Genomic DNA, 26,420 nt, shown 5'->3' on the forward strand with positions numbered 1-26,420 from the left:
TGAGAATTGAACCCAGTGTCTCACACGATAGGCAAGCGTTCTACCACTGAACTACAATCCCAGCCCAATTGTTACTCAATTTATCTCAACTTTGGCAAGTGAGAAATCTTTCAAGTTGATTTCTGAGGCCTTTTTAAAATTTTTTATTTATTTGAAGTTCTTTCATTGTTATTATAAACAAGTTTTATTAAATGTTATTAATTTGATGTCAAAATGACCTGTAAATGGCTTCCTACAGAGAAATTACTTGATTTATTGTTTTCATTAATAAAATAAGTTTTTGCCCATAGGGTTATATAGCCCCTATTTTCATATTGGGAGATTATTGTCTTTTCTGTTTGATTTGGTTTGTTTTTTGTTTGTTTGTTTTCCTACAGTGTTGGGGATTGAACCCATTTTTCACATGCTAGGCAAGTCTCTACTACTGAGCTACACAACCCCAATCCCTATTCTATTGTTCTTGATGTGTATGATATATAATTTTTTTTTTACTTTTTAATAATGTGGCTACTAGAAATTTTAAATTGTGCCTGTAGCTTACATTATATTTTTATTGGATAGTGCTGGACCCATCCAGAAGGTTGGAAGATAACACCCCAAAAGCATTTTCTGGGGTCTGTTGCATGCTCAAAGATATTGTACAGATGCTCAACTTTTCAGCCCAGCTCTGAGGCCACCCACCCATATTTGAACATCCCTCTATTGAACTGAGGGCAGGTCCATTTCTTTTTCTTTCTTTAAACATGCCCATTATCACAGGTCTCCAGAAAATATATTAACTTTCCAAAACTGGCAAGTTTTACTTACGTTTTGAGGCTCTGGGAAATTAGGCTGGGAATGGAATAAAAAAAAATATAGGCCCAAGAGAGGGGCTGGCTTGGTGAGGGTCAAGGCAGGTGGAAAGGGAATATAATGTTTGATTTGCTCTCTGGCCTGCACTTCATGTGAATCATAAAAGAATGTCTGTCTTTGTAGCAGTTTATCATTTGAATAATAATTCTGATTCCCTTGAAAAATGTTCAGTCTGCTCTTCAAATTAGTCTGCAGTGACAATCATGAGAAATGCTGAGGTAACTGATGGAATCCTATTTGTCCTTAGCTTTTCTACAATAACAGACTCTCAGAATATTAAATTTTTGTATACCACAGAACTACCAATATATTGCAGTCACTCCTCATTTTACACTTTTTTCAGCCCCTGGGCAACAACTAATCTGCTTTCTGTCTCTATGAATTTGTGTCTTAATATGAGATTTCATATGAGTGGAATAATACAATATTCTGGCCTTTTATGTCTGGCCTCTTTGACTTAGCATGAGATTTTGAAAGTTCATTCATATTTTAGCATGTATCAATAATTCATTCCTTTTTATTAATAGACTTTAGTTTTTAGAGCTCTTTGAGGCTTACAGAAAAATTGCACATAAAATAGAGAATTCCTGAATACCCTTTGCTCCCTTGCATTTCACCCCATTCCCCACCCTTATAGTTTCCCCTGTTACTAATAATTTTACATTAGTGTGGTCCATTTATTACAATTGATGAACCAATATTGATGCATTATTATTAAAGCCCATGTTTATATCAGGTTGTGCAGTTCTGTGGGGTTTCACAGATATATAATAGTAAAAATCACATTTTTACCATTACAGTATCAAATAGAATAGTTTCACTGCCCTAAAAATGCCCTGTGCTCCATCTATTCATCCCGCCTTCCCCAGCAATCCCCTGATAATCACTGATATTTTTACCATTGCCTTTTTCAGAATGTCATAAAACTGGAATAACATAGTATGTAAAATTTTCAGGTTTTTTTCCACACAGCAAAATATATTTAAGGTTCCTCAATTTTTTCCCATGATTAATAGCATATTTCCTCTTATTGCTGAATAAGATACTACTGTGTGACTGTACCATAGTTTGTTTAGCCATTTACCTATGAAGGACATCTTGGTTGCTTACAAGATTTGGCAATTATGAACATTTGTGTGTATTAATTTATTTATATATTTGGTCCTGGGGATTGAACCCAGGGCGCTTTACCACTGAGCTACATCCCCAGTTCTTTTTATTTTTTTTATTTTTGAGATGGCCTCAATAAGTTTCTGAGGCCTCAAACTTGTGATTCTTCTGCCTCAGTGTCCCAAGTTGCTGGAATTATAGGTACATGCCAACCTGCCTGGCTTTGTATTGGTTTTGTGAGGACATAAAGTTATAATTCACTTGAGTAAATTGCAGAGGTACAGTGCTAGATCATATGTTAAGTTATGTTGAGCTTTGAAAAGGTGGTGTATTTATACACAATGGAATGTTACTCAGCCATAAAAAAATGATTATGACTTTTGCCTGTAAATGGATGGATCTAGAGACTGTCATGCTAAGTGAAATAAGCAATCCCCCAAAACTAAAGGTTTGATATTCTCTCTGATGTGCAATGCTAACACGAAACAGGGGTTGGGAGAGGGAAGAATGGAATTTTAACTGGATTAGACAAAGGGGAATGAAGGGAAAGGGGAGGTGGGACTCGGAAAGACAATAGAATAAATTATGAATTAGACATAACTTTCCCATATTCATGTATGAATACACCACCAGTGAAACTCCATATCATGTATAACCACAAGAATGGGATCCTAATTAGAATAATCCATGTATTTATAATATATCAAAATGCACTCTATTGTCATATATACCTAAAAAGAACAACAACAAAAAAGATGTGTTGAGCTTTGTATAAATCTGTCATACTGTCTTCTAAGATAGCTGAACCATTTTGCAATCCATCCAGCAATAAGAACCATTCCTTCCCCCAAACATTCATCATTGTCAGTATTTTAGGTTTGGGCAATTCTGATAAGTGTGTAGTGATATCTTCTTGTTTTTAATTTTATATTTCCTTATGATTTATGATGCTAAGCATTTTTGAGTTCACCATCTATGCTGTATGTATGTATGTATTTATTTTCTATTTTAAAACATTTTTGGTGAAGTGTATTTCAGGTCTTTTCCATTTTAAAATTGGATTGTTTATTCTCTTATTGTTGAGGTTTAAGAGTTCTTTGGGGGCTGCAGTTGTAGCTCAGTGGCAGAGCGCTTGCCTAGCATCATGTGTGAGAAACTGGGTTTGATCCTCACCACTACATAAAAATAAATAAATAAATAAATAAATAAATAAATAAATAAATAAAGGGATTGTGTAAACCTACAACTTAAAAAAAATTAAAAAGAGTTCTTTGTATATTTTGAATATTAGTCCTTTATCAGAAAACATTTTTTCCAGCATTTTATCTTGGTGTGTTAGCTTTCCATTGCTGTAACAAATACCTAAGACAAATCAACTTATAAATAAGAAAGGTTTATTTTTGGTTCATGATTCTGTCCATCTACGTGATCACATGACCCTTTGCTTTTGGGCATGCAAGGCCATACATCATGGTGGGACACATGGTAGAAAAGGCTGCTTACTTTGAGGTGGCCAGGAAACAAAAAGATAAAGGGGCCAGAGTCCTAATATCCCCTTCAAAGGCACACCCTGATGACCTAACTTTCTTCCCCTAAGATTCCCCTAATAAAGGTTCCACCATCTCCCAGTACCACCATGAGCTGGAGACTAAACCTTCAACACATGGCATTTGGGGGACATTTAAGGTCCAAACTATAAAAGCCTAGCTGTGGCTTGTTTTTTTATTCTCTTAGCAGTGTCTTTTATGGAGCAGAATATTTAATTTTAGTGAAGTCCCATTTCTCAAGTTTTTCCTTTATGGATCATGCATTTAGTGTATTAAAAACTCATCACCAAACTGGATGGGGGGGTACATGCCTGTAATCCCAGCTATTCATTAGGCTGAGGTAGGAGGATCATAAGTTCAAGGCCAGCCTAAACAACTGAATAAGACCCTGCCTCAAAATAAAATTATAAAGGGCCAAGATGTTACTCAGTGGTAGAATGCTTGCCTAATATGTTCAAGGCCCTGGATTTAATTACCAGTACTGCAAACAACAACAATAAAAAATGCTTCATCACTAAAACCAAGTCTGGGCTGGGGATGTGGCTCAAGCAGTAGCGCCCTCGCCTGGCATGCGTGGGATCCTCAGCACCACATACAAACAAAGATGTTGTGTCCGCCAAAAACTAAAAAATAAATATTAAAGAATTATCTCTCTCTCTCTCTCAAAAAAAAAAAAGTCTGCTTAGATTTTTCTGTTATCTTCTAGAAATTTTACAGCTTTGTGTTTTATATTTAGATCTGATTTATTCTATTTATTTTTGTGAAAATATAAAGTCTATGTGTCTGAGTCCCTTTTTTTTCTATGTGTGTCTGCTTGTTCTATCATCCCTTGTTAAAAGATTATCTTTTTTTTCCATTGAATTATCTTTGCTCACTTAGTTAAGATCAGTTGATCTTAAACTTAACCTTCCACAGGGGCTATTCTACATTCTCTCCAGCAACATATGAAGATTTCAATTTCTCTATATCCTTATCGATGCAAAAAAAGTCCCTTGTTTTAAAATTATAGCCACCCTAGTGAGTATCTTGTGGTTTTGACTTGTATTCCCCTAACAATTAATGTTGTCAATCAATAGATGAATGAATAAATCAAACGTGGTATATCTATATGATGAAAGATGACTCAGCCATAAAAAAAATGATGTCCCAGCCATTTATTTAGTTTATAGATATCACCAAACTTATTTCTTAAGTTTATACAGAAAGGCAGAAGACCTAGAATATCAGACATAACACTGAAGAAGAAAAGGTCAAAGAACTGCCACTTCCTGACTTCAAAGTAGAAACCTATAGAAATCAAGACAGTGAGTTGTTAGCCAAGAAACAAAAACAAAGGTCAAAAAAAAAAAATCCAAACAATGTCCAGTTTAGTGGCATTAATTACATTCACATTGTTTGTTGGTTTGTTTTTTGGTACCAGGGACTAAACCCAGAGGTGCTCAAGCACTGTTTTTTTGTTGTTCTTGTTTGTTGTTTTTTGAGACAGGGTCTTAGTTTAGGGCTTAGAAAAGGTGCTGAGGCTGACTGTGAATTTGTAATCCTCCTGCCTCAACCTCCTGAGCCACTGGGATTAAAGGCATGTGCCACTGTGCCTAGCTTCATTTGCATTGTTTTGCAACCATTACTGCCATCTCTCTCCAGAAGTTTTTCATCTTCCCAAACTGAAACCCTGTACCCATTAAACAATAACTCTCCATTCACTTTGCACTCAGCCCTGGCAACATCACTGTACTTTCTGTTTCTGTGAATTTGACTGTTCTAGTATCTTGTATATATGGAATCATACAATATTTTTCCTTTTGTGTCTGGCTTATTTCACTTAGCATAATGTCCTCAAAGTTTAAACATGTTGAGATTATGTTTACGTTAGAATTTCTTTCTTTCTTTTTTTTTTTTTAGGGCTGAATAAGACCTCATTTTATATCTATCCCACATTTTGCTTATATATACGTTGATGAACATTTGGATATTTTCTACTTTTTGGCTATTATGAATAATGCTGCTATAAACATTGGTGTAAAAGTATCTATTTCAATCCTTGCTTTCAATTCTTTTGGATATGAAGTATAGTCAGAAGTAGAAATTTTCTACTGTTTTTATTTGTTCTTTTTTTTTGGGGGGGGGGAGGGTACTGGGGATTGAACCAGGAGTGCTTTATTACTGAGCTCCATCCTCAGACTTTTTTATTTTTTATTTTGAGACAGTGTCTAACTAAGTTGCTAAGTTGCTTAGAGCCTCACTAAATTTCTGAGCCTCCTGAACTGCTGGGATTATAGGCATGCACCATTTGACCTCATTTCTGAAATTATTTTTTTTAAACTCTATTTTTATTATTTGTTTTCGTTTCTTTATTTCTTTTTTTTTTTTTTTTTTTTTTTTTTGGTACCAGGGTTTGAACTCTGGGCACTTGACCACTGAGCCACATCCCTAGCCCTATTTTGTATTTTATTTAGAGTCAGGGTCTCACAGAGTTACTTAGGGCATCGCCAAATTGCTGAGGCTGGCTTTGAACTGGGATCCATCTGTTTCTCAGCCTCTGGAACCCCTGGGATTACATATTTTTATTATTTCTTGAGTTTGTTCTTCTATATTTTCAAATCTTCCTTTTCTTTCCAATCATCTTTCTGAATTTTCCTAATTCCAACTTACATTTTCAGTAATTTTCAATTTTTTTGTTCTCAAGATTCCTTTACACTATTAAAAATTATTGAGGACCCCACAGAGCTTTAGTTATCTGCTAGTATTTACCTTATAGAAATTAAAACTGAGCCAGGCGAGGTGGCACACACCTGTGATCCCAGAAGCCAGGAGGCTGAGGCAGGAGGATCCTGAGTTCAAAGCCAGCCTCAGCAAAAGCAAGGCATTAAACACCTCAGTGAGGCCTCGTCTCTAAATAAAAATACAAAATAGAGCTGGGGATGTCACTCAGTGGCTGAGTGCCTCTGAATTCTCTGAATTCAATCCATGGTACCCCCCTCCAAAAAAAAAAAAAAAAAAAGAAAGAAAGAAAAAGAAAGAAATTAAAACTGAGAAAAAATTTTAAAAATTTATTGATTCATTGAAAGATAAATATAACATACCCATTATATGGTTACCTACTATATTTATGAACAATAGATATATTTTCCAAAATAAAAAATAGAATATAGATTTGTATTCTTACAAATCTCTTTAATGTCTGTTTTAATACAAGATAGCCAGATTCTTATATCTACTTCTGTCTTAAATCTATTGTGATCTATTGTTTTGTTTGAAACACATGGGAAAAAAAATCTGACCTCACACAGATAAGTAGTTGGAAAAGGGAAGAATATTTCAGTAGCTTATTATGGAAATTCTTCTTTGATAAGGCATGAACACTGGGCAAATGGTATTTTCTTAAAATTTAGTTGTATATGAAATCTGAAACATATCACTGAGCTTTTTGTATCGTTACAGTAATATCCATTGGTATGCCCTGCTGTTGAATGACTCTTTTAACAAAGCATGGTTTTATAACATTATTCATTGGTAATTTAAAAAATATCGACTCACTGAGCTATATATATCTTCTAAATGTTGACAAGTTTCATTATGTAACATCTAAAATTATATTGCCATCAATCTCATTAAAAAATAAGGAAGCATTAGGAAGCTATCAAGTTCATGGTGCAGATACAAGTTTTCCAAAAGAAAATAAAATGTTAGTGGTGCTGGGGATCAAGCTCAGGGCCTGTTACATGCTTAGCATGTACTCTACCACTGAGCTATCCCTAGCCCCCCCAATTTTATTTTTTCTTAGAAGCTAGACTGTTATAATGGATAATAGTTACATATCATTGTTTTCCTGAAATGACAGACTCACTTTGCTTATTTTTAAGAAAATGTCTGCTAAAAATTCAAGTCAGAATAACCGTAGTTTTTCAGGTTGCTTTTCTCTGAGTAAATATGATGTTTCATTTAAAAAGTGCCTAGTTTGGGGCTGGGGTTGTGGCTCAGCAGTAGAGCACTTGCCTAGCACATTCAAAGTCCTGGATTCAATCCTCAGCACCACATAAGAATAAACAAAATAAAAGTAAAAAAAAAAAGTGCTTAGTTAAGTGCCTAGTTGTGGCTCAGTGGTAGAATGCTTCCCTAACATGTGTGAGGCACTGGGTTTGATTCTAAGCACCACATAAAAAGTAAATAAACAAAATAAAGGTATTGTATCCATCTACAACTAAAAAAGAAATCTTTTATTTTTTTTTAAAGAGAGAGGGAGAGAGGGAGAAAGAGAGAGAGAATTTTTAATATTTATTTTTTAGTTTTTGGCAGACACAACATCTTTGTTTGTATGTGGTGCTGAGGATCGAACCTGGGACGCACGCATGCCAGGCGAGCGCGCTACTGCTTGAGCCACATCCCCAGCCCGAAATCTTTTTTTTTTTTTAAAGTGTGTAGTTCAGCTTGTAACTCAGTCACATAAAAGTGTTTTTCTACAAGGCATCCACCATTCTTCAGTATGTAGCAGAAATAATTCATGAATACTTTCCATTTAGTTACGATGCAAAAGAAGATATATACTCAAAGGTCAAGATTTAAACAATTAGGGCTGGGATATAGCCAATGAGAGTACTTAACACACACACACACACACACACACACAGACAGACACAAAGATTTAATAAAATTAATCATTGTTACTACTTTTTTAAGATAATTCTTTTTTTTTTTTTTTTGGTACCAGGGGATTGAAGATTGAACCTAGGGATGGTTAACCACTGAGCCATATCCCCAGCCCTTTTTACTTTTTTGAGACAGAGTCTCATTAAATTGCTGAGGCTGATCTTGAATTTGTAATCCTCCTGCCTCAGCTTCCTGAATCTCTGGGATTTCAGGCATGTGCTACCTAGTGTATTAAGGGCATGTGTCACCGAGCCGGGCTATTAAGGGAAATCTTAAATGACATTTAAAGAACTGCAAACATTGCCAGGTGTGGTGGTGCAACCTGTAGTCCCAGTGACTGGGTAGGCTGAAGCAGGAGGATTGCAAGTTCAAAGCCAGCCTCAGCAAAGTCGAGGCACTAAGCAATTCAGTGAGACCCTGTCTCTAAATAAAATGCAAAATAGGGCTAGGGATGTGGCTCAGTGATTGAGTGCCCCTGAGTTCAATCCCCAGAAACCCCCCCCAAAAAAAGAACTTCAAACATACAATAGTAAAGAATGCATTAACCACTAGTAAAATGTGATGCCATTGTCTTGATTCATCCTACCAGCCCAGTGAGTTTTGCTTTTGTATCTTAAGTGCAAATGTCAATATAGTACCAAAAACAATGAATGCGTTCATATTATTATGAAAATAATTTTAAAAAATAGTTTGTGGATCCCTGTACATATCTTTGGAACCTTGAGGGGTCTGGGAATCACTTTGAGAATTGCTGCATTGCTATGATATCTTCATTTGCTCTGTGGGCATATCATTCTGGAATACTTTTATTTCCTAAGAATGTTATTCTGCTCCTTTTTCTTATAATAACCCTCATATAAGCTTTGACTCTAATCCTTTTCTGGCTGTGTATTTAAGTGCAGTAAGTTCTTCTGTACTTTTAAGATAGGAAGGGTGAGCTCCACTGTACGTCCCCAACCCCATAGTTTTTTATTTCAAGGATTTGGAGCTCCCTCTTCTGTTGTGTTCACAAAGTACTGGAAAACATGAACTGTTTCCTGAGATCTGCCATTTTTGCTTCCCTTCCGTACTTGTGTCTAGACCTTCTCATTGTTGTTCCTATCATCCCTGTTCCATCTAGTATAGATTCTGTTCCCACTAATTTCTCCAGGATATAGGTCTTTTCTTTAGCTTATGAATTTGAAAAGCTTATAAGGCCTATATTGTTCCAGCACCTCAAGATTTTATTTCAATGTAGTTCTCTCCTGAGTCATTGGGATTATAGGCCTGCACCACAGGGCTCTGTTATACTGCTGATTTAAAAGAAGATGTGATCTTAGAATCCTTGGATTTAGGGCCTTTCACAGATGGGTTATGGGAAGAAGGAAGGCCTACTTTCATTGACTCTACTTTTATATACGTAGGGATCATAATATATCTACTGATGATCTCTTTTCAGAACTGGTGGAGTCTCTTTCATTACAGGGATCTTATGCTGGAAAAATTCATTCCATTGGTGATGCTTTCAGAAATTTTAAAAATCTCCGATCCTTAGATTTATCAAGGAATTTGATCACTAGCCTAAAGGTAAGTTCTATATTCTATGACAAGCCAGATAGCCCAGTTTGCTTTTTGATGAGCAGAAGAGAGAAATATTGTTAGCCTGAGGATTATTAAATCTTCTTTTTAAATGCTTTCCAGCTAAATTTTATTATTCACTATAAAATTCTTTCAACTAACTTTGTTCTATGTTTAAAGTAATTTCTTATAAAATATTGGGTAAATTCCTTTTGTACTATATTAACTATATTAAGCACTCATTGCCTAGGGAAATAACTCAAATTTCAATATGTACAAAACAATCGTGAAGAAGTTAGGTCTGGTGGCACATGCTGGTGATCCCAGTGACTTTGGAGGCTGAGGCAGAAGGATCACAAGTTGAAGGCCAGCCTGAGCAACTTAGCTAGACCCTGTATCAAAACTTAAAAAATAAAAAGAGCTAGGGATGCTGCTTAATGGTAGAGTGCCCCTGGGTTCAATCCCCAGTGTCAACAACAACAACAACAACAACAACAAAATCATGAAGAGCACTTATAAAAATACAGATTCTTAATCTCTGCTCTGAGAGATACCCTGGGTATGGGTGGGCTCAGGACGTACCAAGGGCATTCTGATTATAGTAGTACATGAAGCACACAGAGAAACACTGGGTTATATTGCTATAGTGGGTTTTTTCTAGGAAGATCAGGAAATGGTTGTCTCAAAAAAGAAAAGAATGTCTATGTCGAGGCATGGTGGAACACAGAGCAGTACAGGAAAGTAGGAGCAGACTTGAATAGCATATGGAAGGATTAGAAAATAAAGAGCTCTGCAAAGAAGTACATACAGCACGGACATACAAGTTTTGTTTTCTTTATGATAGATCCTCAAATTGTGCTTCTTCTACATGTTCCCATTTTGCCCTAACTAATTGGCAAAGTCCTTCTATAGAAGACTGGAAGTGACAAAGACTCTCCTGGATTATTCTGCCAATTTTGCACTTCTTAGGGGATAGTCCATACCGTTCAAACCATATCATTCAGACCCAATCTGAAGGTATAACTTGCCTTAAAAGAGCAAGCCCAACTGGGTGATCCCGTAATCCCCAAAGCTCAGGAAGCTGAGGCAGAAGGATCACAAGTTTCAGGCCAGCATCAAAAATTTAGCGAGAGCTTAAGCAACTCAGGGAGATCCTGTCTCAAAATGTTTCAAGAAGGGCTAGGGGTATAGCTCTGTGATTAAGTGCCCATGGGTTTGATCCCTGGTACCCAAAAAAAAAAAAAAAGCCCAAACAAGATAGATCAAATTTCCAACTAAGACTAAAAATAGCAACTCCAAGTTGAACTGGTATTTAAACCATTTTTAGCAGTCATTTATATTTGGCCCATCAATTTTAGAAAGGATTACTTCAGAGTTCTTAAGTCTCCTGTTTTCATATGTACATTTATTTGTCCTTTTATGCTAAAAAATTAAGTGAATATTTCTGTAATTTGATTTTATGCTCCATTTCTTTATACTTATATAAATTGAGTGAAAAACTGCTGTGAAAGTTAATGAAATTAACATGTAATCAAATAACATATATAAAACTCCCAGTATAGTGTTTGGCATATAGGAAGCACTTGGTAAATGTTAATTTTCTACATTTTTGCATGTATTATTTATCTATTTATATTCATTTTCAGTAGGTCTGAATTACTTTTCTCAATTTTCCCAGAGAGAAAATGTTTTGTGGCTTTTTTCTAATGCAGTGTTAGGGAATACATGAAATCATGCCAACTGGGAAAAGTCAGAGGAGGATAGAAATGATTTCCTTGATTTTATACTGAAAGACATTAAAAGGTTGCTTGAACCTGGCATGATGGTGCACACTTTAATCCCAGCTACTCAGGAGGCTGAGACAGGAAGATTATAAATTTGAGGACATTCTCAGCAATTTAACAAGACCCTGTCTCAAAATAAAGAAAAAAAAAATAAAGAGATGGGAATGTAGCTCAGAGGTAAAGCATCCCTAGGTTAAGCCTAGTATCAACAAAGGAAAAAGAAAAAGAAGATTGTTTGAGCTGGTGCATTAGACACATTAAAGACAGTCCTAAATAGAGGAAAGGAATGGGAGCAGAAGGAGGAGAAGAGGGAAAAGGGAAATACTGGGTAATGATATTGTCCAAATTATATTGTTATATCATGTACACAGACAAATATATAACAATGAATCCCACCAGTATGTATAATTATAATGCACCAATAAAAACATGGAAGAAAGAAAATATGAAAAAAATAAAGACAGTCCTAATGGTATACTTCCCTGAGAGTAAAACCAGGGAACTGTTCCTAATCAATGACTCTTTAAAAGTGTAAAAGTTAATAAAATTTTAAAAACAGAGAGAAATGCATCAAAATAAATAGGGTTCTACTCTGGAATGTTTTATATATATATATATATTTTGAGTTTTCTGAATTTCCTGAAATAAAAAATGATTTTAAATGAGAGAAGAATAAAAATATTATTTTATAAATACATAATGGAAAATAATTTCACCTTTCTGAAATAATCCTCAATGGCAGTTATTCTTATGACAAGCATTTTAACTAATGCAATTAGGTGATTACAAATATATGTATATGTTTTGAAATATGGTCCTGAAATTTAGTGTTGGGCAAAAGCAGCTAACAAGCTAAATATATGCAAATTAAATAATTCTTTTCAATAGCAGATTTCAGCAGAACAGGAAAATTGTGGCTTTTCCCAGTCCTGATTATATTGTTGCCAGTTAAGTAAAGGACTGGGTTTGCTAAATCTGCAATATGAGAACAGAATGGAAGAACATTTCTACAAAGAGAAATGACTGATTAGGGGACGGAGAGCTTTCATGTTGGCAGTAACTCTGAAGAGGGAAACAAGGACAAGAAGGGTCCTAAACAGGTCCCCCAGGGAAGACTTGGAGAAAGTGTTGTTTTGTTTCACCTAATAATACATTGAAACTCAAAGTGATGCATTGATACACGAGGATACCATCACATCATCATCATTATTATTATTATTATTATTATTATTACTACTGCTACTACTACTACTTCTATTACAACCACCATGTCCTCCTACCCCAGAAGCAGCTCTATTGCCTACCTTCCTTCCTTTTGTAAATTGAAGTTCTTAGGGAGTAAGGAGAATGGTTGAGGCAAAGGTGAGAAAGCCAAAGTGATTTGGACTGGCTACCACTAGGAAGGATTGAATTAGGAAAATGATTTGGGAGCCAACAGATATAGGGAATATCTGTTGATATATGAATGTCATATTTTATAAAGATGTATGTGAACTTTTTAACACATAGAACACTCTGAGCCCAGGGGCTGCAGTAGTCTTATTCTCAGGTAACTGAATAGGAGTTCTAACCCTGTCTTTCTTGTGGGTGGTTTGGGTAATGCATTTAAGAATAGAAAGTAGTAGATACGTTTCCTACAATGTGCAGTTTCCTAATGTGGTCTTTTCCTTGCAGGGCATCCAGTATTTATGCTCACTCCAAGACCTGAATTTATATTATAACAACATCCCTTCATTAGTGGAGGTGTCCCGCCTACAGCCTTTACCCTTCCTCAAAGAATTAGATTTGAGACTCAATCCTGTTGTAAGGAAAGATACAGATTATAGGCTCTTTGCTGTGTACACACTACAAACTCTGGAGAAATTGGGTGAGACCCTCCTCCTCTGCTCCTTCCCCAGAATCTTACTTGAAATCAGCTGCCTCTTAACCTTTTGGATGTTGGCCCAGAGCGTGCACTGGCAAGGGACATTTATTTATTAGTCAATATTTATGTAACTCTTTGTGTTGGCAGGATGTATGACGAGTCCGTTTATTGTTTATTGAATGACCACCTATGATTTTATCAGTCACTTCCAGCTTTAGTTTTCTTCAGTTGATGGTTTCACCACCACTTCCTTCTCAACATAAAATTTCCAGATTGATACTTGTTTTTCCAGGTGCCCTAACTTTTCAACTGAATTAGCAGTAGAAAACTAATAATCCTTTGAGACTCAGTTGGCAAGGAATAAGAAATATCCCTTTGAATGAGCTGGTTTGCATTTTCTTATAATTTTATTATTAAGTTTACATTTCTTATTGATGTAAAATTTGATTTTACATGTTCCTGGGAAAATCATTGTAGGGAAACTAAGTGAACTCTTTCAGAAAATAGTCTAACTTTCAGTCTTAACATGAGATTGTTTGCTGTGTAAGCTCCACTTTTCTGAAGGGGTAGTTACCCTATGTGGCAGTTGTTGCTATGGCATCCCTGAAGTCTCCCTGAGTTACTGCTTTCTCCAGTGACAACACAATAGTATTTGTTGTGACCTGTCTCTAACACACAAATATGAGGCTGGTCTTTAGTTTTTCCTATGTAAATAAGGTTTTCTGACCCACTACTCTTTACTCCAAAAAATAAACATGCTCAGACCACGGTTTTTGCCTCCAGATGATCGTACTGTTCGTGACAGTGAGAGGAAAGCTGCCAAGCTGCATTTTAGTCAGTTGGGGAACAGTGAAAATTTCCTCTTAGAGGTGGAAAAAAGGTAAGAAAATTCTCTATAAAAACAAACAAACAACATTCTAGTTTGCTTCTGGACATAGGTCATAGTGAATTTCAATTTTCTTTATTTTCCAGCAGAAATCTCCCACAAGTTGTAACTACTTAGATCTGGAATCAAAGTATCTTTTCAGCATCCTGAGATTTATCTGATGAACTTGCCCTAGTGGGTTCATTCCTGCTTTCTTGAATTGCTAGGTGTGCTTTGGATATACTTTTAAAATCTCCAGTGTTGTTGTTCACAGCTTATAGATAGGAACACTATGAGATGACTTCTCTCCATAAATGCTTAGCAACTCTTTTTCTTGATAGAATTATCAAGAAGCACATGGTATTTTTCTATTGAATAAGGAGATTTAAATTACCATGGGCAAGACTGCTAGAGAAAAAAATTGTCAAAAGAAGAAAAGGAAAGTATTTCTCCACAAAACAAAAAATAAACAGACCTTGAGGCTGTCTCTGAATGGTAGATATTTTCATTTATTGCTACTAAAATTCCATAAAAAAAGGTACCATATCTTCTATCTCAAAACTCATTCTTTAAAAAATTAGCTTTATAATTTTAAGTGAAAATTAGATAAATAATTACAATTTAAATAACACCTACAGGTATACTGAAAAAAATCACTATATCCTACCACTGAGAGTTAACTATTATTAATATTTTGTGTACATGTAGGCATATACGTTTTAGTCATCTGTGTACTATAGATACATGTAGTTATAAATATTAGTATTTTTTTCTGATGACAAAAGTAATACATGCTTATTTTTGAGAATTTGGAAAGTACAGGAAAAACCCATGAGAAACAAAATAAGTAACTCATAATCCCAACATCCAGAAATAAGACTAATTATATTATGGTAAATATCCTTTTACTCAAGTATATGTGTGTATGTGTTCTGTGCATATAAATATATATGCATTTATTTTTATAGTAATTTGCTTCCTATACATACCGTTTTTAATTTAACAAGATATTGTGAATGTATCTCAACAACATTATTCTTCCATTCTTCTCCAGAATAAGTTTTTTGTTTATTTTTTTTAATTGTATTTACCTCTTAATAGAACATATGCTCCATGAGCCTGAGGACTTGTTGGTTACATTTGTTGTAGTGTCTGTGGTGCCTATGACAGTGCATAGAATGTGCTAAGAAATCATTTATTGAATGATGAATGAATGAAGTCAATGCCTGTTGGCCTACCATCATCTTCTTTAGTCACTTTGCCTATTTCTGCTCTGATCTATATGTTTTATAGTGTAACCCTCAAAGAACATTCTTAGTTTCCTATCTTTCCTTAGTTCCCTATTTTTTAAAAAATCAGGTTTATTGAGGTTAATTTACATAAAGAAAATTTACTTTGCTGTAGACAGAAATAGAATGTTTCTAAAAATCATTTGTATAGATATAGTTTGTATACTGATTCCTATTTTAAATGCACTGGGAAAACAGAGATGAACTAATGTATAATTGAATAAACTTTCTAGTAAGACAAATAATTAATCTCATCATTTATCTGTTTAGGTACCATATAGGTGATTGCTACACCAGATATAAAATGTTACTCTATGCTCAGTGTTAATATCATACAAGCTCTTCAATCTTGGGTGAAGTCACTCTCTGAATATCAATTCCCCCACCTATAAAATGGGGTTAATACTAGTAGGTAGGATTTTATGATTGAATGAGATAGTGAGTTTAAAGAGCCTGGCACATAGTCTAGGCTTCCTGTACTTCCACTTCCCAAGATATCTACCTCAATCAAGTGCAAACATTTGCCTTTTTTTTAATCTGTTTTTCTAACTAATGGCTATAGTTGTCTCCACTATAATTCTTAGCAGCAGAATCTTCCTTAATGTGTCTTAACTATAAGTGTTTTAAATAATTAAAAAGGAAACATCCTACTCTCTCATTCAGACTTAAGTTTCTGTCAAGAGAACAAAGTAAGTTCTAAATTTTCTGAATGATAGTGTCTTTCTCTCTCATCATTCCCAGTATAAATATTATGACTTTTTAAAAATTATGACTTTAAAAAAATCATGACTTTAACTCTGAGATATTTGTAAAGAATAACCCTACAGCATCTGGGGGAAAAAATCTGACCACCATGAACTAATATTTTCTAAATAGCATGGATTGGTGATCTTAAAAGCTTTCTTTTGAGTTTCAAATAAATTCTTCTATGTGACAGCTCTAGGGAGAAGACAATAAAAAACTGTGTGACAGATGAGGGCTCTGCATCAAAAGTCAATACTGATGTTGACACAAGAATTGAAACAGGTAAACTTTCTCTCTGTGATCATAAAATGATTAGGATATTAGTTGTTTCAGCTGTCATAGCCAATCTTGAATTGGAAGAAGACAAAGTAGTTGAGAGAGCATAGATTTGAAACAAACATAAGATTTATTGACTGTATTTTTCCTTCTTCCTTTCAATGCCAGAAAGACTCTGTTGAGTAGATGTAACCCAAAACCCTTCAAAGTACAAGCTGTAGTAAAAGAGTTCAATTTCATTTATATATTTTACATCATTAGAACACCCTAAAATTATGTTGCCCATCCCCATGCCTAGGTGATCTATTTCATTAGTCAGATTTGTGACTCATCTGTGTCTGTGCAAGTGATACCCTGGGCCTCCTGGGCTCCCCAACCAAGAACCTTCCCAGCTGCAGAATCTCTTGTGTTCGTGCTATATATCTGTAAGCACTATTGGTAATCCAATGTGATTAAAATTGTTATGCCACATTAATGGTCCTGCCATAGGCAAGGAGAAGGCTTTCCAACAGATAAATTGTATCCAGTGCATCCTTGTGAATTAACCTGGCTTCCTCATCAGTTAAGTCAGATAACCTTTAACTTTCTTCTGTCTCAGGTCTTTGTCCTTTTGAAAGATCTATTGAATTATATATAAAGTCTAAAACCCAGTAGATTTTCTAAAATCTCAGCAATAATTTAATAGATTGGCTCTGCAGTCTAGATATTAATGGTTTTCAATTCACAACCTACAATATTTTATTTTCCTGACTTATTTACCCATGTAGACATTTATTGGTAAGTCATTTGTACAGTATTTTATAGTGAAATAAACTATATTGAGGTATGATTCTACCTTTTCTTTCTTGTCTGTTTCAGTGTATATGATTGATGGAACTATAGGTTGCTTTATTTCTTTTTAAATAGCATTTTTATTTAAAAATGGATGCAATTTTTTAAAATAATTTTGACAAATACTGAAATGCCTGAGAACAACACTTTAATTACTCATAAGCCTATTTCATTTTTTTTTCCTTAAGCCTACTTCTAATGAGAGTCCCAGTTTTACTTTGTTATATAGATTTCCCCATTATCAGCATTTGGTGTACAGCTTAGTACTTTTTCTGGGTACTTTTTCTACCATTTATAGATCCATTTCTAGACAGAAAAATACTTTGAAACATAATTTTACTATCTCTTTTAGTATTCAGTATGAGCTGAATTAGACTCCATTTTTGTCATATTGTGTCATTAGCACAGACAGACTCATTCTGTGAGCTAAAATGTCTTAAAGTGCACAATCTCTACTAATAACAACTGCTTTACTAGATAGCCTATTTCTGAAGGTTCTTGAAAGTACCAGCTGTTGCCTGGATTTTTTTGATATAAACTTGTTTTCTTACTTTGAGGCATTAAATAGCTTTGTTTTCCACTGCAAATTGTATTTGTACTAGATCCCTGGGGAAGGTAGCCTGAGAGCACTGTTGGTAATCCAATATGATTAAAGTGGTTATGCCATGTTGATGGTCATGCCACAGGCTAAGAGAAAGCTCTCCTGGAAAACAGCTCCCACTGACTCTTTTGTTCAAAACAGTGTTCTCCTAACAAGCATTTTGAAAGGGCAGGGAACTCCTACTATCTTGAATCCTCCTCCTGTTCTCCTTACCACATAAACTTTGACTCTTTCAAAGTCTCCTCTCTTTCCACATCCCCAAAATAAGCATACCTGGGCTATGTCTTCAGCTCTCCTGCTCTTTCTCTACTCTTTGTCCTTATTGATCAAATCTATTTTCAGAAGTTGATTTATAAGTAAATAAATTTTTATTTATATTTTCTCATATATTTAAAATACTAGTCTAACTACTCATCAGTATTTATCTTGAAGAATTAAAGTCATCTTACTACAGTGATACACACATACCCAAGTTTATAACAATACAATTCACAATAGCTAAACTATGGAATCAGCCCTAGGTGTCTGTCCTTCAATGGATGAATGGATAAAGAAAATGTGGCATATTTTAATAGATTGAAATAACTTTTTAAAATGGAGCTTTTACCCCTTTAAATTTTATTATTAATTTCATTTTATTACCTTGTATTTGGAAATAAACTTCTCTTACTTTTTCTACTTTCTGTAATTTGCTGGGTATTTTTATTGATTTCATAGATATTTTAATATTCTGTCTCTGCTTTCTGTATTTTGAGTTTGATAAATAATGTATTTATCTTTTCTTCATCTGTGTGTTTTTTTTTTAGTAATAACTTTTGGCTACTTGATCTGTCATATACTGAGATGGAAGAATTTAGTTTTCCTCTTAAGATGGTAGATTGTTTTACTTTTGTCAATTTACATTATGAATGTTGATATTGTGTTATTCCATGCACAAGCCTTTAAAGATAGTGGATGTATTTTCCATTATAAAGTTAATCTCCTATAACAACTTGTTTGTTGAGAATTGCAGCACTTAGGCTCTTTTTATTTGAATTTTCTTGATATATATTTGTCATATTTTTACTTTAAGTTTTCAGAATCTCTTTTTTTAAATATGTGCTTGCATACATAATATAATTAAATTGTATTTGTAATCCAACCTGGCATCTTTTCAATTAGTAAGATTAACTTATTTACAGATATTCATATGATAGTTAGGGTCTTAGTTCTGTCATCTCAACTTTTGTATTATTATATTTTAAAAAATATATTACCCTTTTATCAAAAAAATGTAGTATATATACCCAATGAAAATTTTTATTCATCCAAAAATAAATATTAAATCATGGTATTTGTAGGAAAGTAGATAGAACTAGAGATCATCATGTTAAGTGAATTAAGTTAAATTCAGAAGGTCAAGGATCATATGTTTTCTCTCCTATGCAGAGGCTAGAGAGGAAAAAGAAAGATCCCCTAAAATCAAAGGGTGATAAGAAAAGAGCCTAAGGGGTGGAAGTGTAGAGGGAGGGGAGAAGTACTAGGAAGTGATATTGGCCAAATTATATAGTTACATTGTATGCATGTACAAATATGTAACAAGAAATCCCATCCATATGTACAAGTATAACATACCAATAAATAAATGTGGGAAAAAAGATTTTTTTTTTTTTAAAGAGAGAGTGAGAGAGGAGAGAGAGAGAGAGAGAGAGAGAGAGAGAGAGAGAGAGAGAGAGAGAGAGAGAATTTTTATTATTTATTTTTTAGTTCTCGGCGGACACAACATCTTTGTTGGTATGTGGTGCTGAGGATCGAACCCGGGCCGCACGCATGCCAGGCGAGCGCGCTACCGCTTGAGCCACATCCCCAGCGGGAAAAAAGATTTTTTATAAGATTTTTAAAAAATAGTTTAGCTTTGTAACCTGGTACAGGTATCCCCTTGTACCATTCTGTCATCTCTGTTGATCAATGAGTAACAAACACTTGGAATTCCCATCTATAACTTTTCAGCCTCTCAAGCTAAATATGTACCCTTAAAAAAACAAAAGACAAATGAACCTCTCTCCCCATCCTTAACAGCTCCTCTACTACTATACTATAGCTCAGAATTATGTTGGGGTTTGTTTGGTTGGTTGCTATTCTGTTCTTTCTTTTTTCTTTCTTTCTTTTCTTTTCTTTTTTTTTTTCTTTTCTTTCTTTCTTTCTTTCTTTTTTTTTTTTTTTTTTTTTTTTTTTTGTGTGTGTGTGTGTGGTTCTGGGGATTGACCCCAGGAAAGTGCTCTACCATGCCACGCAAGGGATGTACTACTGAAATCCATGTCTATTTATATATATATATATATATATATATATATATATATATATATATATAGAGAGAGAGAGAGAGAGAGAGAGAGAGAGAGAGAGAGAGAGAGAGATGACACAATACCTTTATTTTATTTATGTATGTATGTATGTATTTATTTTTAGGTGGTGCTGAGGATTGAACCCAGCACCCTGCATATGCTGGGCAAGTGCTCTACTGCTAAGCCACAACCCCAGCCCCCATGCCTGGTCCTTTTTAAAATTTGATTTTGAGACATGGTTTTGCTAAATTGCTAAGACTGACCTCAAACTTGCAATCCTTCTGCCTCAGCATCCCAAGTACCTGAGATTACAGGCAAACATCACTATGCCTGGCTTATATTGATGTTTGATGTTGTTGTTCCTATACAGCCCCAGGGAATATTTATACCTTTCAGTATCCTTAATTGTTATCATTCACTGAAAGTAAAACTCTGGCCCAGGTACTGCCCATGATCTCATTTAATCCTTCCAACCTTAAAGGTGGTTTGAAAGGTTTGACAGAGGATTTGAGATAACTTTCCTAATAATACACTAACTGGCAGAGCTGAGATACCAACTCCCGTCCATGTACCATCAAAATCCTCCCAGTCTCCTTTTTCCTTCTATTCATTTTATATATTGCTGCCAGATTAATTCTCTTAAAATACACCTGTGATAATTAATTATACTTACCTAGTCAAAAACCTCAGTGGTTCCCACTCAACTCTACCACATTAAGTCTAAACCATTTAGCCTGGCATACAGTGTTTCCCTAAACTCTGATAGAATTTATTTCTTCATCCTAACCTAAAATATCATCTATTTCTCTATTACAATGTCCAATTCTCCAATGAAACCATACCACTCCCTCCTCCCACATATTCCCTCCTTTCTCCCTCCTCTGACCCTAAGTTAATGCCATCTTTCTGGAAGGCTTTAATCAAATCCTACCCTTTCTTTGTGACTCAGCTCAAAGTCTTTTCATTTTAGTGAAATTTTTTTTTATTCCTCAACTAAAAGATATTTCCTATTTTTATAAAATTATAACTTATCTTCTGAAACATATACTTTGAAAATAGAAAAAGAAACATTTCTTGAAGCATTTGTAACATCATTAGAAAAAATGATACAAACATGAAAGAGCTAAGTAACAATTATGGGTATATATATTAAAATGTCAAATAAATGGTATAGATCCTTACACTCAGGACCATGGACCTCTAGTCTAGAGATACATCTCAGAAGACCACTCAATTTTGTGTTTTATTTGATAATTATGAAAGAATTGAAAAGGTGTTAAGTCAAAAGAGTTCTTTTACAGTAATACACTGCTATTTTCAAAATAGACCTTATTTTTAAGTTTAAATTCATAGAAAAATTTAGCAGAGAGGATTGAGTTTCCATATACCACTCTCCACATGCATAAAGTCCTCCATCATTAACATCCTGCACTAAGTTAGTACATTTATTACAATTAGATGAACCTACTCAAAACCTGTAGTTTACATTATGGTTCACTCTTGCTGTTGTGCATTCTGTTGGTTTTAACAAGTGTCAAATGACATATATCCGCCATTATAGTATTATACAGATGGTATTTCACTGCCCTAAGAATCCAGTGTGTTTACCTGTTCATCCCTTCCTCCCCTAACCCTACAACCACTCATCTTTTTACTATCTCCATCATTTTGCCTTTTCCAAAATGTCATATACTTAGAATCATATGGCATGTAACCTTTTCAGATCGGCTTCTTTCATTCAGCAATAAATGTTCTTGTTTTTCCTGTGTCTTTTCATGGGTTGAGCTATTTCTTTAGTGCTGAATAGTAGCTCACTGTCTGAATGTATCACAGTTTACTTATCCAACTTGGTTGCTTCCAAGTTTTGGCAATTATGAATAAATGTGCTATACGCATCTTATGTAGATTTTTGTGTGGACATAAGTTTTCAGTTTATTTGGATAACTACCAAAGAACAAAATTGCTGGATTTTGTGGTAAGAGCTTTGTAAAAAAAATGTCCAAATGCCTTCCAATATAGTTTCTCAAACTGGATTCTTAGCCAGGTACAATGGTGCACGCCTATAATCCCAGCAACTTGGGAGCCTGAAGCAGGAGGATCCCAAGTTCAAGGCCAGTCCGGGCAATTTATTTATTTATTTATTTATTTATTATATTTATTTTTTAGTTTTAGGCGGACACAACATCTTTATTTTTATGAGGTGCTGAGAACCGAATTCAGTGCCTCACACATGCTAGGTGAGCGCGCTACCACTTGAGTCACATCCCCAGCCCCAAGTCCGGGCAATTTAGGAAGAATCTGTTTCAAAATAAAAAAATTTTTAAAGGGGCTTAGTAAGCACTCCTGGATTCAATCCCCAATACCTCAAAAAATTTTGAGCTTGAGAAACAAAGTTATGGATGATGACATGCTGTAGAAACTCAAATGTGCTGGGACAGTGGGGAAAGACTTTGGGGCAGTTGTGGACACAATGGCATCAGAACTTAAAAACTGTGGAGTTGTGGGATGGCCTGAAGGGAGAAGGAGCAGCCCATTCTGGTTAGTAGGAGTGGCGTGAACAGCTGCATGAATATGATAATGAAGGTCATGAAAAAGTTGGTGATGGTGTGGTTGGGGTAGAGGGTTTGTATTGGGTAGAAGATCAGATTATGGAGAATAAAGAATGCTTTAGTAAAGATAATGTACATCTATCCCATAGATATAGGTATATACCACACATGGACTCTGGGAGTTGAAAGGGAATCTACTTATTCTTGTAAGCAATCTTTTCACCTTTAATTAAAATCACCTGAGGGTATATAACTCAGTAATAGAGTGCCTACTTAGAATGCAAGAAGCCTGGGTTCAATCCCCCAGCACCTCAATAAATAAATTAAGTCACATCTAAAGTATACTGATTTCATGAATCTCTTATTTTAAAAAAGCAAAGAAAATTTCACTACAATACCCCAATGGTTCATTCCTAGGCCTAGCAGATGTGTCTTTACTGTAATCCAGTTCACCCTGTTGATTCTCATCATCTCGGTTTAGTTATGACAGAGTTTTAGCTAGATAAAAGTCAACTTGGATCTGCAGAGACCTCCCAAAATAGTGGGTTAAACAAGAAAGAAGTTCATTTCTCTCTCAAATTTGAATCCAGATGTTGGCAGTCTAGAACTGTTATAGGGAGGGTAGTGTTTCTAAGAGGGAGGTAGTGAATGGGGGGTGGATGTCGAGTTCCCAGCGACAAAAACACTCAGGGTCACTCCAGGGGAACTGGGCTGCACAAAATAACCACACAAGAGACAGATACACTTTTTTCTTTGGAAGTCCTGTGACAGCTCCTCTGACCTTAAAGGTCTGCAGAAAGAGGGAAAGTCCACGAGTTGGCACTGACCCCTTTTATTGAGAAGTCATTCAAAAGAGGCAAGAGGTCAGGTTTCAAGGAGCTGAGTCTAACTTCATGATGTCTGCTGTCAGCAGGTTTACTGACATCTAGGAAGGCCACACCCAAAGGCAGAGTAAGAGAAGGGGACACACAAAGGGCGTTTCCATGGAACATTTTATCCCAAACAGGGCAAAGGGTTAATATCACCTTTAGGAATAGGGGAGCGTAGCTCCACCTATGGGGCTTCAAGAAGGCATGCCTATGCATGAAGACACTTTTGATACATTTTTACTATTCTCAAGATTGGGGCTACCGTCTACAGACACTTGAAAGTGGCCAGATCACTGGAAGTGACCGACAGTGCCTCAACCAATCAATCAGGAGAGGAAGAATGCGGGTCACATGACATGGCGGCCTCCCACAGGTGGATAGTCTCCTAGTGGAAAGGAGAACAATTTAGCAAAGAAGTGTATATTTACTGCAAAAAATACTGTTAGGAGGTTGGCAGATAAGGAAATGACACAATAGTGTCAAATCTTCATATACTCCAATACAGAACAATTTATCACAGCTAATTAGGTCACAAATCAGACTGAGATAATAGCAGACACAGAGCTGTGTGAAGGAGGCAAAGGTAGTTAGTACTGACTGGGGGCCTGAGAACAGGCTTCCCAAGAGGGGAGACACTTAAGTTAGGCGCTCAGTGGACATAATTGAGGGGAAAGGGCAGTCAATGTAGAGAAAAGAATTATCAAATCCAGGCATACATATTAAGAAATTGACTCACCTTGTGGCTGGTGCTAAGGCCAAGTTGCAAAAAGCCCCTGTACTAATCATGTTCATTTTGCTCCCTTGAAAATGGGTAGCAATTAAAGATGTTTTAGAGAGGAAGCATGATGTGTAAAGTAAAAATATAGCTCAAGCTAAATTCAGTCAATGGGCAGGAATTGGAGTTAGCAGTTCAAGTAGGCGACAAGAAGGACCTGTCCTGAGTGGTGCAGTAGTAGTGGAACTGCAAATGAGGAAGCACAGGTTGGTTAAATCCTTGAGAATATAAAAAGAAAGCCTGGAGATAAAACATTAAATATTTTTACCTATTCTGTTTTGCTAGAGTCCAGCTTCAGAAAAATTGAATTTCTGAATAAAAAATATAACAGTTATTTAAGGAGGAAAAACACAAAATTATTGAGGTTAGTGTTCATGGAAGTCTGTTCATGGTGGTAAAAATACTAATTTCCTTTTGTGGTTATCATATCTTCAACAGTTATTACTGTTTTTAAAAGTTGAGGATTACATTTTTATTGGTTATTAGCCATTCAAAGGAAGTGGCTCAGGTTTCGTTTACTTTAGAAATTAGTGAAAGACAAGTTATTTCTGCTCTTAAAAATTCATTTCAGTTGAATCCAGGGCACAAGATATTCTTTTCAGATCAACACTAAGAAGGGGAATCAAGAGGGTTGAGAAGAAAGCAAGCTCTGGAATAAAAACTGTCCCTCTGAATGTCCCCTACCAGGCTTAAATGACTGAGCCTTTGTATCCTGCCTAGCTTTGTCACGGAAAGTGGACTCTTTGTGAAAGGGCATGACATCAGGAGGCGATTCTCTGGAGCTGGCATAGACCCTGAACAGCAAATAGCTGAAGTGCCCTCCCAGAGCTAGGAAACAAGTCCTTCCCTGATGGTGATCTGGGCAGTGCATTTCTGTTTCTACTTCCGGTGGATTGCTATGTCTTTGGTCAAATGTGAAGCAGAGCCTTGCCCAGCTGTGATTACTGGTAGTTGAAGTAGCCAACTATTAGTTCTTTGCCCATATATCAGCATTAACAAGCCAATATGATCCTGTCACCTTGATTATATGGGTGTAAAAACCTGGGCTGTATAATAATGTCATAATTACATGTGCCTTGGAATTAAGTGCTGGACATAGCTTATGTCTGAAAAAAAGAAAATGTACTGGAGTATAAGACAAGAAAAAAATTACCTAAGTGTACAAATTGCTTTTTTTTTCTTGATTGCTATATATGACATACTTAGTCATAATGGTGACATAGTACCAGATTTTCTGTTTTCAAGAGTGATCTATATCTTGGCTATGACACCCCAAACCCAAGCAACTAAAAAACAAAAATGGATAAGTAGGATTTCATAAAAATTAAAAATTTGCATATCAAAAGATACTACCAAGAAAGTGGAAAGACAACTCACAAAGTAGGAAAAAATATATGCAAATTGTACATCTGGCAAGGGTCTAGTATTTATTTAAATTTTTTTTGCAATACTAGATATTGAACCCAGGGGTGCTCTACACTGAACTACACCCCCCAACCCCTTTTATTTTTTTATTTTGAAACAGGGTTTCACTAAGTTGCTGAGGCTGGCCTTGTGATCTTCCTGCCTCAGCCTCCCAAGTCACTGGGATTGCCATATGCCTGGCCTACGTGAAGAAGTTTTAGGACTCAATAACGAAAAGTCAAGCAACTTAATTAAAATGCAGGCAAAAGATTGGAATAGACATTTCTCCAGAGAAGATATGCAACTGTCCAATAAGCACATGAAATATTCAACACCACTAGCCATCAGGGAAATACAAATCAAAACCACAATAAGATTTCACTTCACACACACTAGGATGACTATAATCAAAAGGAGAGAACTGAAAAGCAAGGATGTGGAGGAATCAGAGCCCTCATACATTGCTGATGGGAATGTAAAATTGTACAGCTGCTTTGGAAAACAGTTTCAGTTTCGCAAAAAGTTAAACACAGTT

At 35.4% G+C, this 26,420-nt stretch overlaps 1 protein-coding gene across 1 annotated transcript in view; it reads left to right on the plus strand.

Annotated features, from left to right (window-relative positions):
* The window catches only part of Lrrc36 (leucine rich repeat containing 36), a 60,365-nt gene that overhangs the window by 10,197 nt on the left and 23,748 nt on the right, over nt 1–26,420 (plus strand). Inside the window, exons 2-5 of the mRNA XM_026413279.2 lie at nt 9,592–9,719; nt 13,169–13,361; nt 14,142–14,238; nt 16,450–16,538. Coding sequence (XP_026269064.1) covers nt 9,592–9,719; nt 13,169–13,361; nt 14,142–14,238; nt 16,450–16,538 — 507 coding nt within the window. The remainder of the gene's footprint in view (nt 1–9,591; nt 9,720–13,168; nt 13,362–14,141; nt 14,239–16,449; nt 16,539–26,420) is intronic.

The sequence above is a fragment of the Urocitellus parryii genome, chromosome 15 (genome assembly GCF_045843805.1).
Source record: "Urocitellus parryii isolate mUroPar1 chromosome 15, mUroPar1.hap1, whole genome shotgun sequence".
Lineage (NCBI taxonomy): Eukaryota > Metazoa > Chordata > Mammalia > Rodentia > Sciuridae > Urocitellus > Urocitellus parryii.